At 33.9% G+C, this 27,973-nt stretch overlaps 1 protein-coding gene across 1 annotated transcript; it reads right to left on the minus strand.

Annotated features, from left to right (window-relative positions):
* Positions 1-594: 594 nt before the first annotated feature.
* LOC104086475 (3-isopropylmalate dehydratase large subunit, chloroplastic-like) lies at positions 595-7,410 on the minus strand. Its single transcript, XM_009590731.4, has 15 exons — positions 7,259-7,410; positions 7,006-7,143; positions 5,993-6,163; positions 5,008-5,160; positions 4,837-4,905; positions 4,621-4,737; positions 3,963-4,037; positions 3,757-3,834; positions 3,582-3,677; positions 3,382-3,431; positions 2,989-3,043; positions 2,589-2,720; positions 1,895-1,942; positions 1,647-1,805; positions 595-975 (listed from the first exon to the last, which is right to left on the minus strand). The coding sequence occupies exons 1-15, from the start codon at positions 7,304-7,306 to the stop codon at positions 835-837; spliced, it is 1,530 nt and encodes a 509-aa protein (XP_009589026.1). The 5' UTR covers positions 7,307-7,410; the 3' UTR covers positions 595-834.
* Positions 7,411-27,973: the final 20,563 nt, after the last annotated feature.

The following is a 27,973-nucleotide window of genomic DNA, read 5'->3' on the forward strand; positions in this document are numbered from 1 at the left end:
TTATAAAAAATTATCTTGATTTTAAGATCACCTTTCATATAACATAGGCGATTACATCCATTCTTCTGCATTTTTGAGAAATACATCTTAGACGGTTCAACTTCACTATATGAAAATCATAAGAACTTTATTGTAAACAATACCAAATAATCCGAGAAGGCGATTACTTATATATAATTGGCGATTTCATATATAACATTGGCGATTATATTAATCTTCAAATAATCTTGTTATTTTATTTATTTTAATAATTTGAGTCATTTACTTATTTATAACTTAGTTAATACAGATTACAAAAACAACAACGAAAATGGTTCACGAATATTATATTCCGAAAGAATATTACATAAAATGGCTGAATATTGTATACTATAGAGTTAGATCCATTCCAAACTACATATATATAATAATAACTCTATTGTTCTACTTCACAACTTTAAAATTGTTTGACAAACATATTTTTTTCAATAAAGCCTGTTGATGTGTTATCACAAATGTCATTTCTTCATTCTGTTGATTTGTGCATATATACTAGCAAAAAAGCACACCAAATATTGTCCTTTTTGAGCTCAAAGGAGGTCTTGGGCCGGAATATTACCTTAAGCAATTTTCTTATTCTCATCACATCAACTATCTGAATAAAGTATACAACAAAAGAAGACAAAAAATATAAGGATTATTCAAGTTCTAAAACATAAAAACCAAAAAATGAAAAACAGAATAAAACAGCCCTTTAATGGAATAACATAATATCAAAAGCAAGAGCTTAGCCCCTCTCATCTACTAGTGTAAAGCATATTGTCCAACTTTGAGAATGAATTACTCTCAACAACTTCACATCAAAAAGTCTCTAGGATCAGTGACATAACCAGTCAATGCTGATGCTGCAGCTGTATATGGGGATGCAAGATATATCTGACCTTCAATGTGCCCCATTCTACCTGGAAAGTTCCTGTTTGTGGTCGAAACGCACACCTGAAAAATAATAATCATATAGTCAGGTAAAATACCAACAATGCAGTTAGCAAAATTGAACTTTTTACCTACAATTCCATGATTGCTTTCACTTTTGATACCAAAAAGATTGATTACAAAATTCAGTTTGTGCTGTTGTATTCTTTCTCTGCTGTTGCATCTTCCTTAGCAGGTATATTCCTACTCTTGTTGTGATTTTTCCCTTGATTTTTGGCTCTAAATAAACATATCCTAACTCTAGCTATCTGCTTGTGAGGTACTTAATGTCAAACCAAATGACTTTAGTGCACTAAACAAATTCCTGCTCTAGGAAGAACCTCAGTAACAGTATCCTACTTTGCCTAAAATGAGCCAATGGCTTTTAATTTTTAGTAGCATCATAGCCAAGTACCTCACTATTCTTATAAAAGAATTACCAACTTGCCCCACTGTGGGCAGTGGCAAAGCCACCTTATGCGAAGGGGTGTCAATTGACACTCCTTCGCGGTCTGCAGTTAGGTAAAAATTAATTTTTTTGTACATATACTACATGTTGATTTTCCTCGACTTTTTCGGTGTGTTTACTTTTTTAATATTTTGACATCTCTTTGGTAAAATTCTGGCTCCGCCACTAACTGTGAGAGCATATTAACAACAAGTTAACCATTCGGATAAAATAATTAACAGCTTGCCTTAGGTTCATTGAGCCGTCCATAAGTGTCTGGAAGGCCGCCAGGACAAGCACCACAACTAGGACTAGCAGGTTCATAACAACCAGCTTCCTGGAAAATCTCGGAACATGTTTTACCACCGGATCCTGGAACCGGGAGACTATATATATCCATCCACACCTGAAACATTTTCAAATATTTGCATCATACAGTTCGTCTACGTACATTGACATCGTAGTTGGCTAGTATTGAAAGATAGTATTACAAACCTCTCGAGTAGCAGGAACAAGGAAAGTTGGAACCTTCACTTTCTTTCCCTGCACCAGCCACAGTCATTTGTTTAGACAGAATGAATATCTAATTTAACCTGCTTAACTAGACGTGGCTAGTTAGATCATTATGAGACAACAATGATCAGTGGCGAAGCCACATGGTCATAAGGGTGGTCAACTGACCACCTTTCGTCGAAAAATTGCACTGTGTACATAGGTAAAATATTACGTTTTAGAGTTATATAACACATATTGAACACCCTTTGTCGGAAATATTTTTCACTTCTTTTAAGTTTGAACACCCTTGAGGAAATTCCTAGCTTCGCCACTGACAATGATCTAGCAGGAGTTGAAGCTATATAAAAACAAGGAAAAGAGGGAGAAGTGGGAACAATCAGAATTCCAAGGTAACATTTGCATATTTTCACATGCTAATATAGTTCAGCAACAAGTCTAAAGGGAAACAGAATTTTTGACTTGCATATAAGACACATGATCCAACATGAAATGAATCATTAGGTTGATAACTTGCTTCACCTTTGCTGCCCAAGTTTATTTTTTTTACTAATAATATTTGGCGTATTCACTGGGTTTGTTGTTGTTAATAATATTTGGCGTATAGGCCTTAATTGGAAAAAAAGGGAAGAGAGGCAATTATCTTGTGAGACATAAAAAGGAGCAAACATCTTACAGAAACTTGGAAAAGTTTTGCAGCAGACATGAAATCCTCTGTCTTTCCACCAGTACAAGATCCAATATATACTCTGTCGATTTTCACATCCTTGCATTCTCTTGCCAAAGCACGATTGTCAGGTGAATGAGGCTGCAAAATGCAGAAAACATTTTGAACATTTAGAGCAGATGAAATCAAAACACAGCTTCAAAGCGCGCAAAAAAAATCAACACTGAGCAAGACGAAAATAAACCTAGAGATCATTGTTATACTAGTTGTTTTTGAAATGTAATTGATCCACATACAAGCTTTTGATATCTTATCAATTATATGAAACTTATGTTGTTAACCTGATACAATCAAATTTCCTAACCAGTGATGCATTCAACAAATAACAAAAGGGTAGAGCATAACTAACCTTTGCCACCAAAGGCTCCAACTTGGAGATATCAATTCGGTATTCTTTAAGAAATCTGAGACAAACACAAAATAAATCTCATAACTATATAGCCATGGCGATACGAACCAACAAATGACAACAAAATACTGATTTTGGACAAGAGTAGAATTTCAAACGACGGAAAATAGCAAAGAACATGCAATTTTGACAGGTCAGGAAGCATGTTGCATAACCAATTTGCTTCTGTTTTTGCAAAATATTTTGAATGTACTGGCACTTCAAGAAATAACAAGTCACATGAATCAAAGTTGATAATTCAGATATTTCCAAGACCAACACAGAGAAATGCACACTAGAATAATCTCAATTTAAATTACAACTACAGAAGAAAATGTATACAGCGATGAATACCTGGCTCCTCCATCACTATAAACAGGTTCATATGGCACAGATGTCTTGTCCTGTGACAGCATAATATAGAAATACATTAACTTTGGAGTAACAGCTCTTTTTCTTCATTCTCAACAACATTATTGATTTGTGCGCGCGCGCGGGGGGGAGGGGGGATTTAAAGAGGTGAAATAAACCCATGGTCTTGAGTACAAAAGTACCTTAAGATAGTCATATGTTGTTTTATCGGCTGGGATGACACCATTCTTTCCACCAGCTTCAACAACCATGTTGCACAATGTCATTCTTTCTTCCATCTATTAGAGCAACGAAAGATGTTTAACTACTTCTATATATTCCTGCTTAATTCCGTAAAAAAATATCAAGAATGCTTACACTCAAGCTTTCAACTGTGGTGCCAGCAAACTCCATTGTTTTGTATGTGGCACCAGCCACAGATATTTCACCAATAATCTGCAACATGAAATTCATCGACAGACAACAGAATTCGAACTTAGGAACTTATCGGACCATCAAATTCAGAGAAAGAGACAACGATTCAGCTCGTAAGATGAGCTACAGAATATCTTAAAATAACTTACTTGCAAAATCAAGTCTTTAGCAAGCAAGTAATTGGGCATTTCACCATCCAAAACAAATCTCAAAGTTGCAGGCACCTATATCATACAGGTGTAAAATTTCATTGATGATATCCAATAGCAAGAATATAAGTTATGCTAAAAATATTAAGAGGGATACTGGATAAATAACTTATGAAACCGTCAATTCTTATAACATGCATCAGAACTATCGTCAAATAGAACCTTCAAGCCTTATAAGCAAAAGAAGATTCTCAACATCATGTCGGACGCAAAAGAAGAACAAATTTATCGTCCAAAAGTAATGTAATGCAGTAAGTGGAGAATCTGAAGTAAAACAAGAACAATTTTTCAGCACTATATTTTATCACAAGAATGAAGTCCAATTTTTACTGAGGAAAATGTTAAATGTTCATTATTGCATGTCACTGATTTAAATTTTAAATTAAGAATCAAGACTGCATATGAAAGGCCAAAGAACAAAACTTCTCATAAAAAGGTGCATTAGTCAACTAACCACAGAGTTGATAGTCAAAGGTTATGCTCCTTTTGAATAATAAGAAAATACCAAATAGCAAGTTACATACTCCAAAAAATAATTAACCAGCACAATCTTGCACCATGAATAGTAAACTGCATTCTTTAGGCAGCATTTACAGACCTTGAGTAAAAGCTTTCCGGTACCCAACACAAAACCTGCATCCGTATTGCCAATTCCAGTAGCAAATTGACCAAAAGCTCCAGCATTACATGTATGAGAGTCTGTGCCTAACAAAACCTGAAGACAAATATAAGGATTTTGCAGAGTCAAATTAATGTATATGCAAGCACATGTCAAGAAGTATTCATAGTGTGGTTGTCGGCGAAAAAATTTCACCTCTCCAGGTCTGCAGTGACCTTCTTGGGCAAGCGCAATGTGGCAAACTCCTTTATAATCTGGATTAACCTATACAAAAATCACTTAATATTATTTTTTCACTTGCTAAAGAACTCAGGTTTAGCAATAGCTTATATGAAGTTGGAATCTGTAGAGAGAAAATGTCCATACCTGGAAGTTCCCACGATCTTTAATGTCATAGAAGTACTTAATATTTTGCTCAGTGCAGAAGTCCCTCAGTGTATCCAAATTACGGTGTGCTCGTTCATTGGCCGTGAATACAAAGTGGTCAGGTATAACAACAATCTTCTCAGGATCCCATACCTATGGTATTAAAAACAGCACATCATATTTAATTGGGAAAAATATGTGTATACTTAACATTGTTAGCTCTGGCCTTCACAGTTCTAGTTAACTAAAATGTTCATAAAGAATGACTCAAGTACCTATAATAACATAAGGCTTTGAATTTATCATCTAGAACATGTTTATGGAATCTGTATATTTCTCTGCTTCTGATACTCTCCAAAATGTTGTCGTACCCGTGTCGGATCCTCTAAAAATGCACTATTTTTGGAGGATCGACACGCGCACCAGGCAACATTTTCGGAGAGTCCGAGCAACATAGCTTAAAAGGTTAGAAGCACTGAGTAAGAAAAGTTAAAGGATGAACAGCAATTTAATTCACTCAAGAAATGGTAAACCTACTTTTGCAGTAAGGAAAATTTTAAGCTATTCAATGCATAGTCATAAATTGTGAGTTTACTGATAAAAATGAAATTAAATTATCAGCTAAAACCAATTACATATATAGATTTTTATAGATTGCAGGACAGTGTGACCTCAAAAATAATTCTAATATCAGTCTAAAGTAGATTAGAATTCAAACTAGCAAGAATAACTAAGTCTAAATTCACCGGAGTCCAAATAAGTTTGCACTAATAAACATATGTAACAGTCCAACCACTAGTGATATTTTCTGTTTTAAGCATAGGCTCGCACTGCTTTAAAACACATCACTAAAATCTAAGCGTTGCTTCTTATCCAACATCTCTTCCATGTCTTTGTCGACGTGGGATTTTGCCTAGGGTGTTGTGCAGATTCATCACTTGTCAAGTACAAATAGAAAAATCAAATGGATAAATCATATCAGTACCTTAGCATTCTGCCCAAACTGTTTCTTAAAAATTCCAATAGTGCCAGGGCCACAACCATCATGTGTCATCAGAACATCAATATTGGCCCACACATTTTCACCTGGAGTTACCTCAGGCTTGCCACAAGACTTAGCTAATATCTTCTCCGTCATAGTCATCCCAGTCTTTACCTGTCAATTGTCACCACAAACAAGATTCACTCAAGTAAAATACCCATAATATAAAAAATAAGAAAAAGCCTAATATCACTCCTTAGGTTTGGAATTTTCCCGGATCCATGTGGTCAATGAAGTGGACGGGAATTATGGGTCTCAGGTTCAAATCTCAGCGGAGGCAAAAACACTATGCGATTTCTTAGTCGAGATGTGGGCGCGCAAGCTAGCTCGGACACCACAGTTATAAATAAAAGTTTAGGAGTTCCCTCAAAATGATCTTAATGTATAAGTGGAGCAATAATAGTCCTCCAAGTTCTTAAAAGTGGTGCACATTTAATTTACAGCTTGTTTGGATGGTTGTTAAATGTCATATTGTATTGTTTTGATGAATACAATGTTTGGATAGATTGTATAATTTGTCGTCATTTCATAATGTCATGCACTGAATAATTAACTTACAATATTATAAAGAAAAAGTAGGGTAATGAGAGGGAAAAACAAGGTAACGATGCGGCTACACCAAATCGTTTGTTACATAAAGTGGCACTTTTCGTCATTACGTAATGACGGATTTAATGATGCGATACAATAAAATTTAAGTAACAATCAAAACAAACATTGTATTTAAAGTAACAATACGATAGAATACAATAGGTAACTAGGATCCAAACAAGCTGTTAGGCCTAAATATATAGAGTGAGTGTGTTGGACAGGACTTTTGTGCATCACTTTAAACATTAGGCAACATTTTGAGTGCAGCCTCCAACTTATATATGCTATGTTTTTGAACTTTTTTCTTGGAAAATCCAAATCTTTATTCAAAAATAAATAAACTTCAAACAATCAAAATACTCAACTGAGCCAGTGGTAGCTGGTTTGCGTTCACTCTGTTGTGGTAACATCACAGAGAATATTTTCTTGGAAACCATTTTCTTCTTGGCAGTTTGAATGCAAAACGAAGGCTGTGATGAGAAAGCTGACAGTCCTACATCTTTCTGCATGTCAAATAAAAGAAAAATCAGAAAATATTGAGTCACTCAAATTTCAAGAAAGTTAATTTAAATTTTGATGAATACAGGCTTCAAGTTTATTTCTTGTGTAGACACATACCTTGTTGATGAAAGATGTGGAGCTTGAGGCTATAGCTGAAGACGCCATTGTTGATAGTATGAATTTTGCTTAAGTTTTTTGGTTCAGTCACTCAGTTTTCTGAATGGAAATAAAACTCTTTTAAAGAAACTTTAAATGCTGTGAATGGTGGGTAAATGGTTATGGCAGTTAAGTCTACCCAACTCGCGTATTGTGGGTGCACTCGTTCCTTTTTTGGGGAATAATCTTCCACTATCAAATACACACTTCCAATTAATTATAATTCGCCCTACATAAAACTTATTATATTAAAAAAAAAAAGTTCACTTGTACATTTCTTAGACTTGAACCTCAAACTTTTAATTAAGAGTAAAGAATTCTATTGCTCTACAACTTTTAGTGACGCATATCTTCTAAAACCAAGTTAGTTTTATGACTCTTATTACCTTTCTCTTTCACTTGAAACCCGTTTGGCCATAAAAGAAAATTCACTCGAAATTTTTTTATTTTTTTTTCAAAATCAATGTTTGACCATAAAAATTTTAAATTTTACTTGAAGTTGAATTTTAGAATTCGAAAAACTCCAAAAAAGTTATTTTGAAAATTTTTCACTTCAAATCACTCACAAAAATTAAAAAATAGCTCCAAATTTTCAAATACCATTTTTACTTAATTTTTTTAAAAACAAATTCTCGAAATTTCACAATTCTTATTGTCACACCTCCTTTTCCCCGATGGGATAGGGGACAAGGAGTTTTTCCAATTTAAGTGACATTATTCGAAATGGAATTATTTATTTATTCAGAGTCGCCACTTGGAATAATTTATCGTGTCCCCAAGTCACCGATTTATTTTAGAATCTCAAATCGAGGAAATTTGACTCTTATTTATGGTCTGCGAACACAGAAGACCGGGTAAGGAATTCTGTTAACCCGAGAGAAGGTGTGAGGCACTCCCAAGTTCCGTGATTTTAGCACAGTCGCTCAACTTTAATAATTGGCCTAGTTATCTGATTTAATACATATTTTAAACCTATATGTGCATTTTTATTCCTTTTAACCACTTTTAATTATTTATGAAACTTATTTGAACAAGTCGCGATGTCGCAAACTTATTTATTTTTGTACATATTGTGAATCGCGTCACGTGAAACGTACCCGTGATTTACAACATTGTTATTATTATTATTATTCGAAGTTGAAGTCAAGTCGCGTGAAACGCGCACTTGAGTTGGGGTTTACGTATCGTGACCATGCCACGGGCACCATACCCATAGTCACGATGATTTATTAATCGCGCCTAAAGCAACTAGCACGTGTTCATGATTTGTTTTTCCTTACGGGTTTGAGATCTGTGTAAGGTCAAGAGTTATGGAAATCAATTGTGAAAAATGGGTCAACTTTTGCTCTTACTAAATTGGGCCTGACAGAAACTATTTTGGACCAGATAAATTAAATTGGATCGTAGTACAATTGGCCCTTTAAAGCCAATTAATGAGTATGCCCAGTTACTAGTTCATCAAGCTACTCCCCTATCAATTAGTCAATTGCAGTAGTACATGTTTCATTAAGCAAAGTCCAACCACCAGGCCCAATCATTATTTTTTTTTAAGTCCAAACCTCAGTTTTCAATTTCAACTAGCAGACATAGATTTTATCCCCAAAGTTCAAACATTCACTACGTGCCCAAAAATCATGTTTTTTTAATCAATCTTCATGTTAATCATCAAGAAAGTAGCAAAATTTAACAAAGCTAATGAGACCTAACAATTAATATAGAAAAAAATATTTCAATCTTCATGAATCTAAATAAGATCAAATTATATATTCAAGCATAATATCTTAATAAAACAATGATGAGAGAAATGGACCTTTACAAGACTGTTTTGAAGTTCGAATAATGGACAAGGATGTAAATGGAGCCTCGACCAAAATCGACAAATGGAGCTCGAACTCAAAGATTCAACTTTGGAGCTGTTGTTTTCTATACAAAAAGGGACTGTTTCGCTGGATTTTCGGCTCATTTTTGTGGTGCTTTTTATCTTGGTTTCCAATCGGTTCGGGGCTGGAGTTTAGGTGATGAATTGCTGGATTTTTCGAAAGAAAGTCGAAGAAAGAATGACACGAGTAGAAATTCCCTTATCCTAGAAGAAGAAAAATAAATTTCTCTCAATTCCCTCCTTCCTATTTTTTTCCTCTCTCTTCCCTCCTCTTTTTTTCACATTTCTCTTCTATTTATAGGAAAAAAAAACGGAATTTTCAAATTTTTATTTTTAATTAAAAAGAATTTTCACTTCCCATTTTTCTTATTTTTTTAAAAAAAATAATTCTCCACTTTCCTTTACTTTTATTTTTTAATTTCTTACTTTTTTTACTTTTATTATAATTAAATTCCCACTTTTATACTCTCTTTTTTTTATTTTCCACTTATTTTACTTTACTTTTTTTTATTTCCCACTTGTTTTACTTTACTTTTTTTTATTTTTCACTTATTTTACTTCTTTTTAAAAAAAAAATTCAGCTACCCTTACTTTTATTTTTTAATTCCAACTTTCTTTTACTTTTTATTTTTTAAAATTTTCACATTCTTTTACTTTTATTTTTTTAAATTTTTTACTTTCTTTTACTTTTTTTATTAAACAATTTCCACCTACTTTTACTTTTACTTTTTAATTTTATATTTCTACTTTTCCTATTTTTAATTCTCATCCAAAATTTGTTTTAAAAAAATTAATTTTTATTTATTTTAGATTTTTAATTCATTATATTTAAAAATAAAGATAAAAATAATACTAATAGCAATAATTGACCTTTTAAATTATTATTAATTTTTACCCTATATATATATATATATATATATATATATATATATATATATAATTTTAACAACGCTAAAAAATCTATATTACATTTCTAAAAATATTTACATAGTATAAGGTGATAAAAATTCAAATATAGTCAAAAGTTAGGTGTTCACAGCTGCCCCTCTTTGCTTGAAAACATGAAGAGTTTTTAGGCAAAGACTAGGTGAGCCACGTGACTAATTTTTGACCAAACCATTATTCAAAAGGAAAAGAAATAAAAGATAGGGTGTAATCGAATCCTGGTTTGGACAACCTACATATCCCGGATTCTAGGAGAATCAGGTAGCGTGTAGTTCAAGGAGAATGGTGGAATGATAAGTTGAGGAGTCGAGTGAGGTTCCGTCGAGGCTCCGGTCCGCGATCCTCCTATTATATGAGTTACAATTATGAGTTACAATTATGAGTTACAAGATTCCTATTTATGAGTCTTCACAAACTTGATCTTGAGTCTTGACTGGTTCTTCATGCATACTCTAATCTAAACATTGATGCTCGCTAGCTGTAGGTTCTGGTTCATTATTCTATAGCTTCTTCTAATCAAAACTGGACTCCAATGCTCGTGGCTTCAGTCATGTCTTAGCATTCCACATCTTTTCAATTGCTTTTGCATTTTGGATTCACTTATTTTTTTCTTTCCTATTATTTTGAATTAAGACTTCTTCTTTTGGTCATCTCGAATCCTGTGTCTCGAGGTAAAACCTACTCAGACACCAAAACAAACAATCAAATGAAATTTTTCTGCCCCAGTTTGCACTAGGAAAATTTCGTGAGTTATTGTAACAAAATTCTAAACTACTTCTTTATTGAAAGCAATAAAAGGTCGGGAGTGGTGTACCCTGAAAATGTCATATTTTTTTTTGGATGGTGTTCTTTTTTTGTCAAAAGGATGTCTCAACTAAGGATTGGTGTACCTTATGTTGGGAAAATGTGGCCTGGGAATGGGATACCCTTTATTGGCAAAGATATCAGGGAATGGTGTACCCTGCATTTAAGATCAAATCAACTAGGGAGTATAGACCATATGTTGGAAAAAGCGACTAGGGAGTGAAGACCCTATGTCGAAAATAAAATCAACTAGGGAGTGGAGACCATATGTTGGAAAATACGACTAGGGAGTGGAGACCCTATGTCTAAAATAACATCAACTAGGGAGTGGATACCCTATGTTGCAAAAGCAATTAGGGAGTGGAGATCCTATGTCTAAAAACATCAACTAGGGAGTGAAGACCCTATGTTGGAAAAGCAGACTTGGGAGTGGAGACCCTATGTCTAAAAATATCAACTAGGGAGTGGAGACCCTATGTTCGAAAAGTAGACTAGGGAATGGAGACCCTATATCTAAAAACAGGGAGTGGAGACCCTATATCTAAAAATATCAACTAGGGAGTGTAGACCCTATGTTGGAAAAGAGACTAGGGAGTGGAGACCCTATGTCTAAAATAAAATTAACTAGGGAGTGGAGACCCTATGTTAGAAAAGGCGACTACGGAGTGGAGACCCTATGTCTAAAATAAAATCAACTAGGGAATGGAGACTCTATGTTGGAAAAGCGACTAGGGAGTGGAGACCCTATGTCTAAAAACATCAACTAAGGAATGGAGATCCTGTGTTAGAAAAGAGACTAGGGAGTGGAAACCCTATATCTAAAATAACTTCAACTATGGAGTGGAGACCCTATGTTGGAAAAACGACTAGGGAGTGGAGACCCTATGTCTAAAAACATCAACTAGGGAGTGGAGACCCTATGTTGGAAAAGCAGATAAGGGAATGGAGACCCTATGTCTAAAAACATCAACTAGGGAGTGGAGACCCTATGTTAGAAAAGCAGACTAGGGAATGGAGACCCTATGTATAAAAACATCAACTAGGGAGTGGAGACCCTATGTTGGAAAAGAGACTAGGGAGTGGAGACCCTATGTCTAAAATAAAGTCAACTAGGGAGTGGAGACCCTATGTCTAAAGTAATCTCAACTAGGGAGTGGAAACCCTATGTTGGAAAACGCAGTAAGGGATTGAAGACCCTATACTACCATGATTTTTTTTTCTTTTTTTCTTTTCATTCTTTTTAATTTCATATATTTTTTTAAGATAATGAGTAAAATTTGGGAAAGAGTTTGGAGAAGAGTTCCCTTTTGGAGTTATTGCTGCAAAACTATTTCTAGCCTTTGCGTAATTTTGTTTTGGTTGCACCTGCTTCTTGCAAGGTTGCTTTTTGATTACACCTGTTTTCCTATTTTTTTTCAAACAAAGAACAATTTGTCAGTTTGAAATGGTGGTTGGGTTTGTGGCCTTGATTGTTTCAGTCACTTGGTCTCGGTCCTTTTAGTTGCAACTGGTTATTTCCTGAATATCGATTGCATTTCTAACCTCAGAGAACCTCTTGCTTTTCCGAACTTTGCCATGATGGTTAGTCACGTGGGACTTAACCTTTTCAACTTTTATTTTGCCCTTATGGGCATTTGACTATGAATTTCCTCATTCAACAGTTTTTGATTTCGAAACATCGGCCAATATGGCCAGTTGGAGTCAACTTGATGCCCCCGCCGAGATTGGGTGCCTTTTCTTTTGCATATTGGCTTGTATCAAGTGAGAACCCTGTAAATCAGTCTTGCCTTCCCTTCTTTGTCTTAGTTTCGGAACAGAGTTAAATTAAAAAGGATTCAAAGAAAAGAAAATAATGGAATGGACAAATGAATTTAGACAAGAGGTATCCCTTTCGGGGAAAAGAAAGAAGGACTTATCTGGAGTGTATATAGACTTCAATGAACATGACATACCTCTTGGAATAGATGCTTGATCTGTGTAAACCGTCCAACTCTCAGAAATTCATCACAACTCTTGCTTTGAGACTGAGAAACTTTGTCCAGGACTGTGTCGATGCCAGTGACTGTGAGGATCCTCTTTTCGATCAGTGGCGCCCTTTGCGGGTTTTCACCAACTGGTCTCTCTTATTTCTCTTCTCGCCATCGCTTTATAGTGCTCTTTGTGAGTTTTCACTAACAAGACTCTCTCATTTTCGAATTTCTCTGCTTACCATCGCCTTATAGTGCCCGTGAGGTTTTCACCAATAAGACTCTCTCATTTTGTTGTATCAGATCCGAGTAACTGTATCCTCCTATTTTGAATCTCTTTGCCTATTGATCGGAAGGACTTGAAAAGGATTTGGGTAAAAAGGATTTGGATTGAATTACAAATTTGGAACCTTTCAGATAAAACCATCACCAAACCATTATAACATCTGCCCCACTTTCACTTTTGGGGGAATTTGGGTTTATGTTTTGGTGTGACTGAACCTCAAAGAGAGGCTGCCTACGTATCCTTTCGGAATCAAGTCGAACGTAGTTCAAGGAACATGAACTTGTTTGGATTTTTGTTTTGTTTTCTTTTTCTTCTTCTTTCTCTTTTTTTCTCTTTTTTTTCATCTTTGTTTTGTTTTTCTTCTCTTTTTTCTTTCTTGTTTCTTTTTTTTTTTTAATAACATCTTCAGGTTCCAAAGAGGGTAATCAAAAAAAGGTAACCGACTCAAAATGGTTAGCAAAAGGGTTAATGATGTTTGGATAGCGAGAATGAAAGCCTTCGCCATTCCAATCAGAGAACATTAATGCCACATAGAGAGTCAAACATAGTACCTTTTGACTACATCCGCGTTGACAGTTGTTTCAGGGACATTTCCTTTGTTGTTTCCCATGTACAACACTCTCTTTTACAGTACTCTCGTTACAATGTATGGACCTTTTAATTTGGAGCCAATTTTTCTTTAGCTTCTTCATGAGGTGGGAGGATACGTCTCACAATGTGTTGTTCTATTTCAAATTTCATGGGCCGCACTTTCTTGTTATAGACATGGGCTATTCTTTGCTGGTACAACTATCTGTGGCAAATTGTGGCCAATTATTTTTTATCAATTAGTGTCAATTGTTCCAATCGGTTCGTGACCTAATCATTATCCTCAATCTCAGCTTCGACAATGACCTAGAGAGAGGGAATTTCAACTTCTGCAGGTTTCAATCGGGCTTGGCATAGGCTTATTCTCATAATGTTCCGATTTTTTGTTTTATTTTCTTAACCTCATTTTCATTGCATTCTGCTTCTTGATTCATTATTTCGAAGTCTGACAAAGTTTTAGGATCTAGTCATGAAGTCCGCAAGCATGTCATGTTATTAAAATCTGCATGAATGAAAACTGAAAAGAGAATAAGGAAAGTGACAAGATTAAAAAGAATAGACATTCCTAGATAATGAAATATTAATTTCATTTGACTTTTTTATTCTTTTCTTTTTTTTGCTTTTTTTTTTTAAATTTTGAAGTTAGAAGGGTTTACATCGAAAAGTAAGACAATAAAGTAAAACATCCGGATAATCCGGACGCAGAAAGGATAGCAAGATTGGCTACCGAGACTCTCGTCTGATGGGGACCTTTCAGGCTTGGTGATCGTTTTTTTTAGCTTTTCTTCTATCTCGGCAATGGATACAATGGCCTTCCGTGCCGGATCAAATTATTCATCTACACAAATCTTTCCGACTAATGGCACATTGGTGTGAGTAGGCAGATGATTGTTCATCATATTAGGGTCCTTTTCTTTCACTACTCTTTTGAGAGTCCAATAATTTTCAGTATCATGTCCCACTGCTTCGGAGTGGTATTTACATATAGCATCAGCTCGGTGCAAGGGGTACTCGGGTTTTGGCCTGTTCGGGGCTAATGGCTGCAGTAGACCTAGCCTAACTAGCTTTTAGAATAAGCTTGAGAATGATTCACCAACAGGGGTGAACTGATTCCATCTCGGGAGACTCTTTTTTTTTTTGAATTTTTTTTTCATATCTTGATTTCTTTTTCTTTCTCTTTTTTTTTTCTTTGTTATTTTTTTGTCACTTTTTTCTTTCTTTTTCACTCAATTTGTTTATGGCTATGATCGAATCCGATGGGGATTGCCTATGTATCATGACGCCGCATGAATCAGATCTCGCGTAGTTCGGGAAGATAAGAAATAAAATATATAAACTAACTCTTTTTTTTACTCATATACAAATAATCCAACAAAATCTCATAGCAACAAAAATAGTTTTAATTTATTTTTTTCGATTTCGATTTTATTTTATTTTTATTTTTTGGAATTGGTGAAAGAAAGACTTCTAAATAAGAAATAAAATATTTTTGGATTTTTTTTTTTTTTTTTGTAAATTTCAAAAAAAAAGAAAATATTTTTTTTAGATTTTGAATTTTTTTTTAATTTTGGGAGAAAGACTTATAAAAGAAAAGGTAAAAAATATTTTTTTGGATTTTGATTTGATTTGTTTTCTTTTTTCAAATGAAAGACTACTACAAAAAAAAATATTTTTGGGTTTAAAGTTTTTATTTTATTTTATTTTATTTGTTTGTATTTTTCTAAGAAAAGACTCCTAAAGAATAAATTAAAGGAGTATTGTTTTTAGATTTTTAAAAATTGGGGCCGAAACCGATGAGGTTTGCCTACGTATCTCACATCCGGTGAGAATCAGACCCGCGTAGTTCGGTCAGTTTTGACGGAACAGGGGAAGAAGCATGACTTTTGAAAATATTGGTTTATTTTCTTTCACTTTTTCTTTTCAAACTTTCGGCAGATATTCGAAATTTTTCAAATAGCTACCTTTCACTCTTGTTTTTTTTTTTTTGATTTTCTTTCCATATTCTAGAAACCGGTCAACATGCAAGCCGAAACAAATATATGCAGAAGTAGCACGTAAAAATGCATCAGGATGGTCTTTTATATTGGGTACACCTGTCCTAGACGGACCCAACCCTTGTGTTGAGTCCCCAAAGTCAAATGCACGTGATGCAAACAAACGTTCCTACTAGGGATCCGACGTGAGGCTATGTTATTCTAGGTTTAAATCCTAGGTGTTTGTTCTATACCTGGCTTACCCGAGCGGACAACTCGAGCCGAGGGTGGGCAGCGTACCGGGAATACAGAAACTTCACCGGCTTTGCAACTTGTCTGATCCTCGTGCTAAAATTAGGGGTATGACTCTAACAGAAAAGAAGCCACGCGAAGCGCACGCTTCCCAAAAGATTTAGAAGACTCAGAGAGAAGAAGGATGTCGTTACAATTTTATATACAGTTCACGATAATATCAAAGCGGTAAAAAGCGACATTTAGCACATTAGGCTCAAACACGTAAAAATCAGATAATAAACAAAAGTCAAGTATAACAGTTATTCTAAGCTCGAATTCTGAACCCTGAACTAGAGATTCTGGGTTCTTTTCCCCAGCGGAGTCGCCAGAGCTGTCACACCTCCTTTTTTTCGAGGGATAGAGGACAAGGAGTTTTTCCAATTTAAGTGACATTATTCGAAATGGGATTATTTATTTATTCAGAGTCGACACTCGGAATAATTTGTGGTGTCCCAAATCACCGATTTATTTTAGAATCCCAAATCGAGGAAATTTGACTCTTATTTATGGTCTGCGAACACAGAAGATTGGGTAAGGAATTCTATTAACCCGAGAGAAGGTGTGAGGCACTCCCGAGTTCTGTGGTTTTAGCACAGTCGCTCAACTATTAATAATTGGCCTAGTTATATGATTTAATACATGTTTTAAACCTATATGTGCATTTTTATTCCTTTTAACCGCTTTTAATTATTTATGAAACTTATTTGAACAAGTCGCGATATCGCAAACTCATTTGTTTTTGTACATATTGCGAATCGCGTCACATGAAACGCACCCGCAATTTACAACATTTTTATTATTATTATTATTATTCGAAGTTGAAGTCAAGCCGCGTGAAACACGCACTTGAGTTGGGGTTTACATATCGTGAGCATGCCACGGGCACCATACCCATAGTCACGATGATTTATTAATCTCGCCTAAAGCAACTAGCACGTGTTCATGATTTGTTTTTCCTTATGGGTTTGAGATCTGTATAAGGTCAAGAGTTATGGAAATCAATTGTGAAAAATGGGTCAATTTTTGCTCTTACTAAATTGGGCCTGACAGAAACTATTTTGGACCAGATAAATTAAATTGGATCGTAGTACAATTGGCCCCTTTAAAGTCAATTAATGAGTATGCCCAGTTACTAGTTCATCAAGCTACTTCCTTATCCATTAGTCAATTGCAGGAGTACATGTTTCATTAAGCAAAGCCCAACCACCAGGCCCAATCATTATTTTTTTTAAATCCAAACCTTAGTTTTCAATTTCAACTAGCAGACATAGATTTTATCCTCAAAGTTCAAACATTCACTACGTGCCCAAAAATTATATTTTTTTTTATCAATCTTCATGTTAATCATCAAGAAAGTAGCAAAATTTAACAAAGCTAATGAGACCTAACAATTAATACAGATAAAAAATATTTCAATCTTTATGAATCTAAATAAGATCAAATTATATATTAAAGCATAATATCTTAATAAAACAATGATGAGAGAAATGGACCTTTACAAGACTGTTTTGAAGCTCGGATAATGGACAAGGATGTAAATAGAGTCTCGACCAAAATCGACAAATGAAGCTCGAACTCGAAGAATCTACTTTAGAGTTGTTGTTTTCTATACAAAAGGGGACTGTTTTGCGGGATTTTCGGCTCGTTTTTGTGGTGCTTTTTAGCTTGGTTTCCAGTCGGTTCGGGGCTGGAGTTTAGGTGATGAATTGCTGGATTTTTCGAAAGAAAGTCGAAGAAAAAATGACACGAGTAGAAATTCCCTTATCCTAGAAGAAGAAAAATAAATTTCTCTCAATTCCATCCTTTCTATTTTTTTTTCTCTCTCTTCCCTCCTCTTTTTTCACATTTCTCTTCTATTTATAGAAGAAAAAATCGGAATTTTCAATTTTTTATTATTTATTTATTTTTTTATTTTTAATTAAAAAGAATTTTCACTTCCCATTTTTCTTTTTTTTTTAAAAAGAAATAATTCTCCACTTTCCTTTACTTTTATTTTTTAATTTCTTAATTTTTTTACTTTTATTATAATTAAATTCCCACTTTTATACTCTCTTTTTTTTATTTCCCACTTATTTTACTTTACTTTTTTTTTATTTTCCACTTATTTTACTTCTTTTTTAAAAAAATTCAACTACCCTTACTTTTATTTTTTAATTTCAACTTTCTTTTACTTTTTATTTTTTTAAATTTTCACATTCTTTTACTTTTATTTTTTTAAATTTTTCACTTTCTTTTACTTTTTTTATTAAATAATTTTCACCTACTTTTACTTTTACTTTTTAATTTTATATTTCTACTTTTCCTATTTTTAATTCTCATCCGAAATTTGGTTTTTAAAAAAATAATTTTTATTTATTTTCGATTTTTAATTCATTTTATTTAAAAATAAAAATAAAAATAATACTAATAGTAATAATTGACCTTTTAAATTATTATTAATTTTTACCCTATATATATATATATATATATAAAGTGTAACAACGCTAAAAAATATATATTAAATTTCTGAAAAAAGCTAAAAATTCTATATTATATTTCTAAAAATATTTACATAGTAGAAAGTGATAAAAATTTAAATATAGTCCAAAGTTAGGTGCTCACGCTTATGTCCAAAGTCCAAACGCCCACTTAAATGTGTTATATTAGAAGATAGATTTTGTAGGACAGTAGGAGGACGCTCGTGTGCATATGAAAGAATTTTGGATAATTAATGAGATACTGCAATGTCCAACAAGTATACAAATTTTCAGACCGTTGGTAAAAGGACATTTTTCTAATATACTGTAACATGTTAACAATTCTTGTCCTGTCACTTCCTGTAATTACAGTACCTATCAATATAGTCACGCGCAAAACGATATTCACTTTACATTACTTTTTTAACAATGTTTTATTGAAAATCAAAATGTTAACCGTAATTTGATTATTGTTACTGATCTTAATATTCTAGTGCTTTTATAGATGATTAGAGTAGAAGGTTAGCATGTAGTATAACGTCTACACTTCTTTTTTTTACCGGTAGCTTTAGCATTACGCTAGTTATAGTTTATCCTATGTAGAACCGGATCTAGAATTTTTATAACATGAGTGCACCACTAAAGAAAGAAAAAAAAATATTAAGTGGAAATAGACCCCTACCCCGCTAGATACATCATTCAACGAAGTACACTATTTCGTCACTTTAGAGCATGGGTGCCAGCATATACTAATAGATCAATTTTAAAAAATATCTACATAAAATACTTAGTTAATTTGACGGAGAGACCATGGATTCACATGCCCCATATATGAGGCTATAAATCCGCCCCCGATCCTATGCATAGTATTACCTGATATTGCTTCTGGTGCGTTTTGTTTAACTTTCGTTATTACTTATATTTCCTTCCCATAACTTTTTTATTTTTATATATTGCATTTCTTTACTATTGATTATTGTGCTTACCTGAGACGAGCGTCTTTTGGAAATATCCTATCTATCTGCACAAGGTAGGAAGTAAGTTTTGCATACACACTATCCATTATCGACCTCAACAACAATAACAACAACAACCCAGTAAAATCTCACAAGTGAGGTCTGAGGAGGGTAGTGTGTACGCAGATCTTACCCCTACTCCGAGGAGGTAGAGAGACTGTTTTCGGTAGACCCTCGGCTCAAGAAGACGAAATGAGAGACAATATATCAGTAATCAACAGAAAATAATAAAAATAATGACAACAATATAAGAACCAGAGAATAGATGCAAAGCACTAACAATAATTAGTAGATAAGGTCTGGCACAAAGGAAAACTATAGAATAGTGCGAAAACAATACGAACCACTAGCAATCTAATACAAAACCATATCAGACTAGCCTCACACCTGTACAAAGTAGAACAATGCTCAACTACCTCCTAACCTACAACCCTAATACTCGACCTCCACACCTTCCTATCAAAGGGCCATGTCCTCGAAAATCTGAAGTCACGCCATGTCTTGTCTGATCACCTCTCCCCAATACTTCTTAGGCCGACCTCTACCTCTTCTCGTACCCGCCAAAACCAATCGCTCACACCTCCTTGCCGGGGCATCTGGACTTCTCCTCCGTACGTGTTCGAACCATCTGAGCCTCGCTTCCCACATCTTGTCATCCATAGGAGCTACGCCCACCTTCTCCTAAACATCTTCATTCCTAATCTTATTCATCCTAGTGTACCCGCACATCCACCTCAACATCCTCATTTCCGCTACCTTCATCTTCTGGATATGTGAATGCTTCACTGGCCCCCCATACAACATGGCCGGTCTAACCACCGCTCTATAAAACTTACCTTTGAGTGACAGAGGCACTTTCCTGTCACACAGTACTCCAGATGCTAGTATCCATTTCATCCACCCCACCCCTATAGTGTGTAACATCCTCGTCAATCTCTCCATCTCCTGAATAACCGACCCAATGTACTTGAAACTCCTCGCTTGGGGACCTTTGTCGACCCCAATTATGAGAATATATTGGGTATGTTATTTGTTATTGTGTATCTTAACATTCTAGTGCTTTTGTAAACTAATAAGATTATAACCAGCTTTTGTTTGCACGAGTGATTTTATTTTTTAACATTTTGGGTTGCGGGGTTGAGGGGTTGGGGGAGGGGAGGGGGAGGGGGAGGTTTATGAATTTAATTTTGGTTGGTAAATTAGGCTGGGTTTCTCGAGTTCTTTTTATAACAAACATCTGGCTTTATTAGCTATAGCTAGAATTTGGTACACTAGACTAAAAATGAGACTCCCTCTATAATTTATTAAATGCATATTAAGTTATCCAACTTTGAAAAGTCGTTAACATGCTAAAACACACTTTTGTCTTAATGTCCATTTCACTAAAATGCGTACATGGTATATCGAATTTGTAAAAAAAAAAATTGCACTGTATGTGCTTATAGATTCTTATATTTAATGGTAACATCTTAGAAGTAAATCCCGTATAGTACAAATTCATAGGTTATAATGAGTTGGGGCAAATGGACTCACACCTAGCTGTAGTTGAGATTCGAATATGAAATCTCCCGATCGTTACTTCTATACCTCAACCATTAGATGATCTCCTTGAGGATATATTGATTATTATAACATATAAAAATACCACAAATGTTTTCCTGATTAGTAAGTTTATGTTTATTTTTATATTTAAAATGAATTATATAAGCATAGTAGGCTTTTATTTGTTAATGGTATTTTCTGTCGGGTCTCATGTAAAATTTACAATGCAATAAGCATTCGTCGAGAAAAAACATGATTTGTAGTACCACATGCCATGTTTTTTCTCAATTTTCAAAAGGGTTAAATTAATTCTATTATAACAGATTAAATCACGTAAAACCTAAGTGACATGTAAAATGACCTATTTCGCATATAATATATAAAATCAATGTGCTTTTTCAGATACTTTAATGAAGAATTAACTCAAATAGACGCTCATCCAACTGTTTAAACTAAAAATAGTCAGTGAAGGTATAATATATGCATATTTATGTATTATATATGTATAATTATGTATAATTTATGTATATAGTTAAAAAAAGTAAACAATGAATAAGGTCGGTTATTTGTATAAGCAGTTGCATTGAAGAATTAGCCTTAATATTCGTTGTTAATTGCTACATTAGGCCAATTGAAGTGATTGAAAACCTGATAAGAAACGACATTTACGATTGTATTCGGCATACAAAAATTGGAATCATGATCATTCGTAACGTATATGGTTGCAGACATGCAATCCCACAGCAGATAACAAACATGAAGAAAAAGGGATTTTTACACAAATAGCCGGTCATATTAGTTGTTTACTTTTTCTAGCCATGTACATAGATTATATATTGATTATACATAATTATACATATAAAATTCATAAATTATGCATATATTATATATTCACCGGCAATTTTTAGTTTAAGCTGTAGGGTAAGCAGCTATTTGGGTTAATTCTTCCTTGAAAAATGGCCCAAGAATCAGCCCATCCCATTCAGCATCATAACATTACCGGATCAAGTCCCAATTGCCAGTTAGCAAACCTCTAGATCATAAACAAAAAATTGCAGAAATGTGACAATTTTTGGAGTGGTATTTAATTTTTTACCTCAGCTTGTCCTATTGGCAGTATTTTAAGGTAAAAAATTAAAAGTATTGCCAATGGGGCAAGCGAGGGGCATTGTTTTGCTCATGAGGCAAGTGGTGTAATAGGAATATTTATGTACTTCACCCGATAATAGACGTTAGAAGAGCAATTCATCCCTTTCCATCCATAACAAATACTAACACTTTGATTTTATGGGAAGAGCTTATATTGAGAACTTTGAAAAAAAATAAAGGGAAAATCTCACTTTATACTCATTAAGCCTAAATTATTTACCCTTTAATATCCAAGTCTAAACTATTTATTTTTTCTACTTATGCGGTCCAGACTATTTATCCGGTCCACCCATTAGCTATTTGCCTTCACATTTGAATGTTAAAACATCCAGTTCATTTTTGCAATGTTACTTAGTAGCTATTACAATTGATAACTAAATAATTTAGTTTTTTTTTTATTTTAAGTAGCACATAAGATTACTTAATATATTAAGTTTACCAAATCTGATTTTTTGTGTGTATATGAAGACCCACCATTGTTGAGCTTGAAGCTCTTGAATTTGAAATTTTATTTTGAAGATTTATTATTTGATTCGTAGTACCTTTGAGTAAGCTTCCCATATATGAATTTTTATGTGTATTTGAACATTCACCATTGTTGTGCTTGAAGTTCTTGAATTAAAAATTTTATTTTGAAGATTTCTCGTTTGATTCAAAGTGTGTGTTATTAAATATTGCTTATAGTACCTTCTGGAAGTTCATATTGAATTTTAATCGCATTTGGAACTGATTTGCGGTGATTGAGATCGAATTTTTTAGCTGAAAATCGAAGAAGAATATAATTACCCAACAGTATACCGCGACGGTATATAATGTTGTAGGAGTATATAGCTATAATGTAATAGTGTACTATTACAGTATACAATATACTACAATAATATATTGTAATAATCGAAGAAGAACACAATTACCTAACAATATGATGCTATTGTATATAATATGATATATTGTAATAATATGCAATATACTACAACAGTATGCTGTAACAATATACAATATATCATAATAGTATACTTCGACTACTATTTTGTTGAATTATCCAGGTGTTATTGTGCAAAGCTAAAGTCATGATTATAGTAATATTATACTATGATAGTATACAATATAATATAAGAGTATACTGTAATAAATAAGTAATTTTTTTCCAACTAGGTCCTTGTATATGTTTTCTTAAATGAATTTTTTAATGGAGTCCCATGAAAATAATATTCATTGTATAAGAAGTATGTGCTGGAAGACATAAAATAGTAATATACCTATTTGATATATTTATATGCAGTTTTGGTATACTATTGTGACAAGTATTATACAATAACATTAAATACTAATATGCCATTTTATTATACTAATGAAAAAGATCTACAGAAAAAGAAATGAGAAAAAGTAAGACAAAGATATATTATATTAGTTATATTAAAAAAAGGTGAACGAATATTTATTATATTACTTATCTTTTTATTATTGCGTATGAAGAAAAGAAAAAGAAGAATAAAGAAAAGGAACAAAAGAAGTGAATAAAATCAGATTATGCCGAAAAAAGGAAATAAAAGGAAAAAAGATTTAAATAAAATTAGAAAAGGAACAAGAATTAAAAAAAAATGAACAAAAGAAAAAGAAAGAGCCAAAATTGAGCATGGAATCAGATTATAGTGGGGGGAAAAACAATACGATTGGAAAATAAACATAAAGAGAAAAAAAAAATAAAGAATAAAGAAAATCGAGAAAAAAGAAAAGGAGAAAAAAGAGGCAATTATCCATAAAAGCTACGATGGGTATGATTGTATGAAGAGTAATTCGTTTAATGGGTAAAAAAGTAATGAGCGGACAAGGGTAATTAGTTTGATTTTTATGGATAAAACTATAAAACACCCAAAAATAAAATATCAAATTATCAAGACAAGCCCACATAGTTGACAATATTTTATTTTTATTTAAAACTTATATTTTTCACGTTGCCAAAACTACATATTTTATGATTTGGACGGTGAAATGATTGTGGTTGATGTTTTCGATCAAGATATCACCTACCAATTGCAGTCGGGGTATGTCAAAAAATAAAATTAAAACAAGATGGTCAATCTTAAATAGTAACTACTTTTTTCATGCATATATTGCACGTAGATATAAGTGTTCTAGTGGTAGCTTTCTTTTAACAACATATGTTTGGGTGGACTTTATTTTCCTTGTCTCATTTACACTTTTTATTTTTATTTTCTTCTCATCTATGTATAGTGTATACAAATTTATTGTACTACTTTTTTTCAACCCAAAAAAATAAAAAATAAAAAAGGTTCTACACTCCAATAGTTGAATTCATTTAAGAACTACACTTCTTCTTCACCTCTTCAACTAGAACTTTATTCGTTTGTCACAAATTTATCAATTGAAGCTTGTATTGATTTTTAAAAAAAAGCATGATATGTGGATCATTAGCAAGGTGACAAGTGGCACTTTTAGTTACGTAAATTAAAGGAATTGATGAGGCACGAGCAAAACACCCCCAATGTTTCATCAGAAAAGATACCTGCCCTAACAGTAGGAAAAGAAAGAATAGGTACGAGATGAATGAAGACCATAAAAGGAGAAGGGTCATGAATCTGTTATAAATAAGGCAGGAAAATCAGTATTGATCGTGATTACGAAAAATCTTCCGTCACTAATGTAACTGTTATAATTATATATGGTAATGGGTAATCAAGGCAATTAACGCCATTAACAAGCCGGAATTAAATAGGAAAACTGTTATAATTATGTACCCTTATATAAGGACTCGATCCTCACTTGTAAAGGCATTTGAATATTTATCAATATATGCAATTAGTCATTTACTTTATTCAAAGTGTTTAAACCGTAATTTTGGGAGAGATTAGCGATCTACTCTGAGCTTTCTTTCCTTGCCTATTATTTCCAGTATTCGTTTTATTCTTTGAATTACCAAGAAAGTGAAGTAATTTTAGTTATCAGTAACCCGATTTTTCCTTGATATTAGCTTTGACCGAGAAATCTCTTTTTGGGTTAAACAAATTGGTTCCATTACCAAAAATCTGATAATCTGTTCACTTTTCAAATTTTAATTTTAGCAACAAAACATGTCTACTGCTAACGAGAACAACCAGTTAAATCAACAAGGTGGAACTCCACAACATCACACGCCCATAGCTACTCCTCAACACTTAGGAGAAAGTTCACCCGAAAGGCCTTTTCACGCACTGATGGACAACAGGGAGGTGACCAAACCATCGAGCAGGATATTTTGAGGCAGTTGATTGCACAATACGTGAACGAAGCACTACGAGCTTTTGTTAATGGATTACCCAACGCAACACAAACTTCACCACCAGTTAATACCACCTTGGACCGCGTTCAGGACTCGATAACTCTGGAATTGAAGAAATTCCAAATGAATCCCGCGATGGAGGATCAGGTACACCAAATAATTTTAATTTACAAAATTTAGTACTAACTCTACAAAAACAGTTGAAGGAGCAAAATGAGCGTGTAGAACAAATGCCTGGTGTGCCTCTTGTGATCACAAGGGTAGATATTGATAAATATTCATAACAACCTTGGAAGCCAAGTGAAGTACCTTTGCCAATTTCTAAGAAGTTTAAAATGCCTAATATCCGTAAATATGACGGGACATCTGACCCACAAAATCAGGTTACTGCTTTCACCACAGACGTGAAATGCAATGATTTAACTAAGCAAGAGATTAAATCAGTCTTGGTTAGAAGTTTGGCAAAACTCTCACGAAAAGGGCGTTAACACGGTACTCACTCTTACTTGAGAACTTCATTGATTCTTTTGTTGAGCTTGCATATTCATTTATAAAGGCACATTCGGAGGCTCAAAAAGTTAAAAAAGGGCATAGAGGATATCTTCAAAGTTAAACAGAGGAGTACCGAATTGCTTAGAGAGTTCGTAGATAGATTCCAATGCGAGAGAATGATGCTGCCGCGAGTACCTGATAATTGGGCGGCTATGTCATTTGCAAGCAATTTGAATGACAAAAGTTCAGAAGCCACGAGGAGGTTAAAAGAAAGATTGCGGGAGTTTTCTGTAACAACGTGGAATGATGCGTACAATTAGTACAACACGAAGTTGCGGTTAGAAGAAGATACGATTACACAACCAAGGGCGGATAAAAGGCTAGGGTCAAGACCCTCGGAATAAGAGATAAGGTCTGGTAAGAACAGGTACGAGCCTTACATGAGACCCGGGGGCGAGATTCCCGAACTAAACTAGAGAATGCACGTTTTGATTCAAAATCAAGACAAAAAGAGGCGAGTTCTTATTCCAGATTCAAAAAGGAGCGAGACACCCGAAGCAATGATTCCAAAACTCAAGCAAAAATAAGAGATTATAGTTTTAATGTCAGCACTTCTGAATTGGTGGTTATTCTAATAGGAATGGGAGACAAAGTACGATGGCCAAAAGAGATGAGATCGGATCCAAACAAAAGGAACCCAAATTTCTGGTGCGAGTTTCACAATGATCATGGCCATAAAACAGCAAACTATAGGCTCTTGCAAAGGGAAGTTGAATATCTACTGAAGCAAGGTTATCTTACTGATATGTTCAGTGAGAAAGGAAAACAATCATACATGAAAAATAGGCAAGAACATCCAAAGCATCCATCTTCAAAGAGAACGGTAAACTTCATAACCGGAGGAGAGAAATTTAATGAGGTAACGTACACAACTACGAAAAAGAGATCAAATGTCACCATCACTCATGGGAAGCAAGATCGCCAAGTTTTGGAAGGAGACAATATAGTGTTTGATGACAAAGATGCAGATGTATTGATTATTCCTCACAATGACACACTGGTAATATCTTTACTTGTACATGATACTAATGTTAAACGAGTTTTAATTAACCTAGATAGCTTAGCAAATATCATTTTAATGAGAGTGGTAAATGAAATTCAAGTTAATGATAAGATAATATCAAAGCACGATCATTATATGGGTTTGATAATTCAAGAGTCGTTACTAAAGTAGAAGTTGTGATGGATACATTTGCATAAAGAGTCATCAAAGACACAAAGTTCCAGCTAGTAGACACGGACATGGCCTATAATATTGGGAAGGCCATGGATTCATGATATGGATGTTGTCCCTTTCACGTTGCATCAAATCATCAAATTCCCATCACAGTGGGGGATCCGACAAATCTGGAGAAATCAACATGCCTCACGAAGTATTAATTTAGTGGTGATTGGAAATGCAACAACCAACGATGCATATGCTAAATAGCAATCAAAGAATTCAGTTGGGAACACTTTTATCCATACCTCAGCTGAAAGCACACAAGGTCAAACTAATGTGGATTCAAGACCAGATATGATTCAAGAACCAGAGAAAAACAAGAACATAAAAATAACCACAGAGGAGCTCGAAGCCATAATTTATTTGTCCACCGTCCATATAGAAAAGCTTACATCGGAGCAAACTTGAGACCAAAAATGAAAGGTAAGTTAATTAAATTTTTACGTACTAATGCAGATTTCTTTTCTTGGTCGCATTCAGATATGACATGTATACCCTCAGAGGCGATGACTCATAAGCTAAATGAGGATCCATTACATCCACTTGTCAAATAGAGGAAAAAGAAGCAAGGGGCGTTTAAAAATCAAGTGATCCAGGATGGGGTACAAAAACTTCTGAAAATCGGTTCAATACGAGAGGTAAAGTACCCTGACTTGTTCGCTAATATCGTTGTGGTTCCAAAAAAGAATGGAAAATGGTGAGTATGTGTAGATTATACCGATTTAA

The sequence above is a fragment of the Nicotiana tomentosiformis genome, chromosome 9, assembly GCF_000390325.3.
Source record: "Nicotiana tomentosiformis chromosome 9, ASM39032v3, whole genome shotgun sequence".
Taxonomy (NCBI): domain Eukaryota; kingdom Viridiplantae; phylum Streptophyta; class Magnoliopsida; order Solanales; family Solanaceae; genus Nicotiana; species Nicotiana tomentosiformis.

Excerpts from the sequence above, each read along its gene's own strand:
- LOC104086475 (XM_009590731.4), bottom strand. The coding sequence starts at position 7,306 with ATGGCGTCTTCAGCTATAGCCTCAAGCTCCACATCTTTCATCAACAAG. Across the intron at positions 3,678-3,756 it reads CCACAGTTGAAAGCTTGAGT|ATGGAAGAAAGAATGACATT; the intron begins GTAAGCATTCTT and ends TTGCTCTAATAG. Across the intron at positions 1,806-1,894 it reads TTGTTCCTGCTACTCGAGAG|GTGTGGATGGATATATATAG; the intron begins GTTTGTAATACT and ends AAAATGTTTCAG.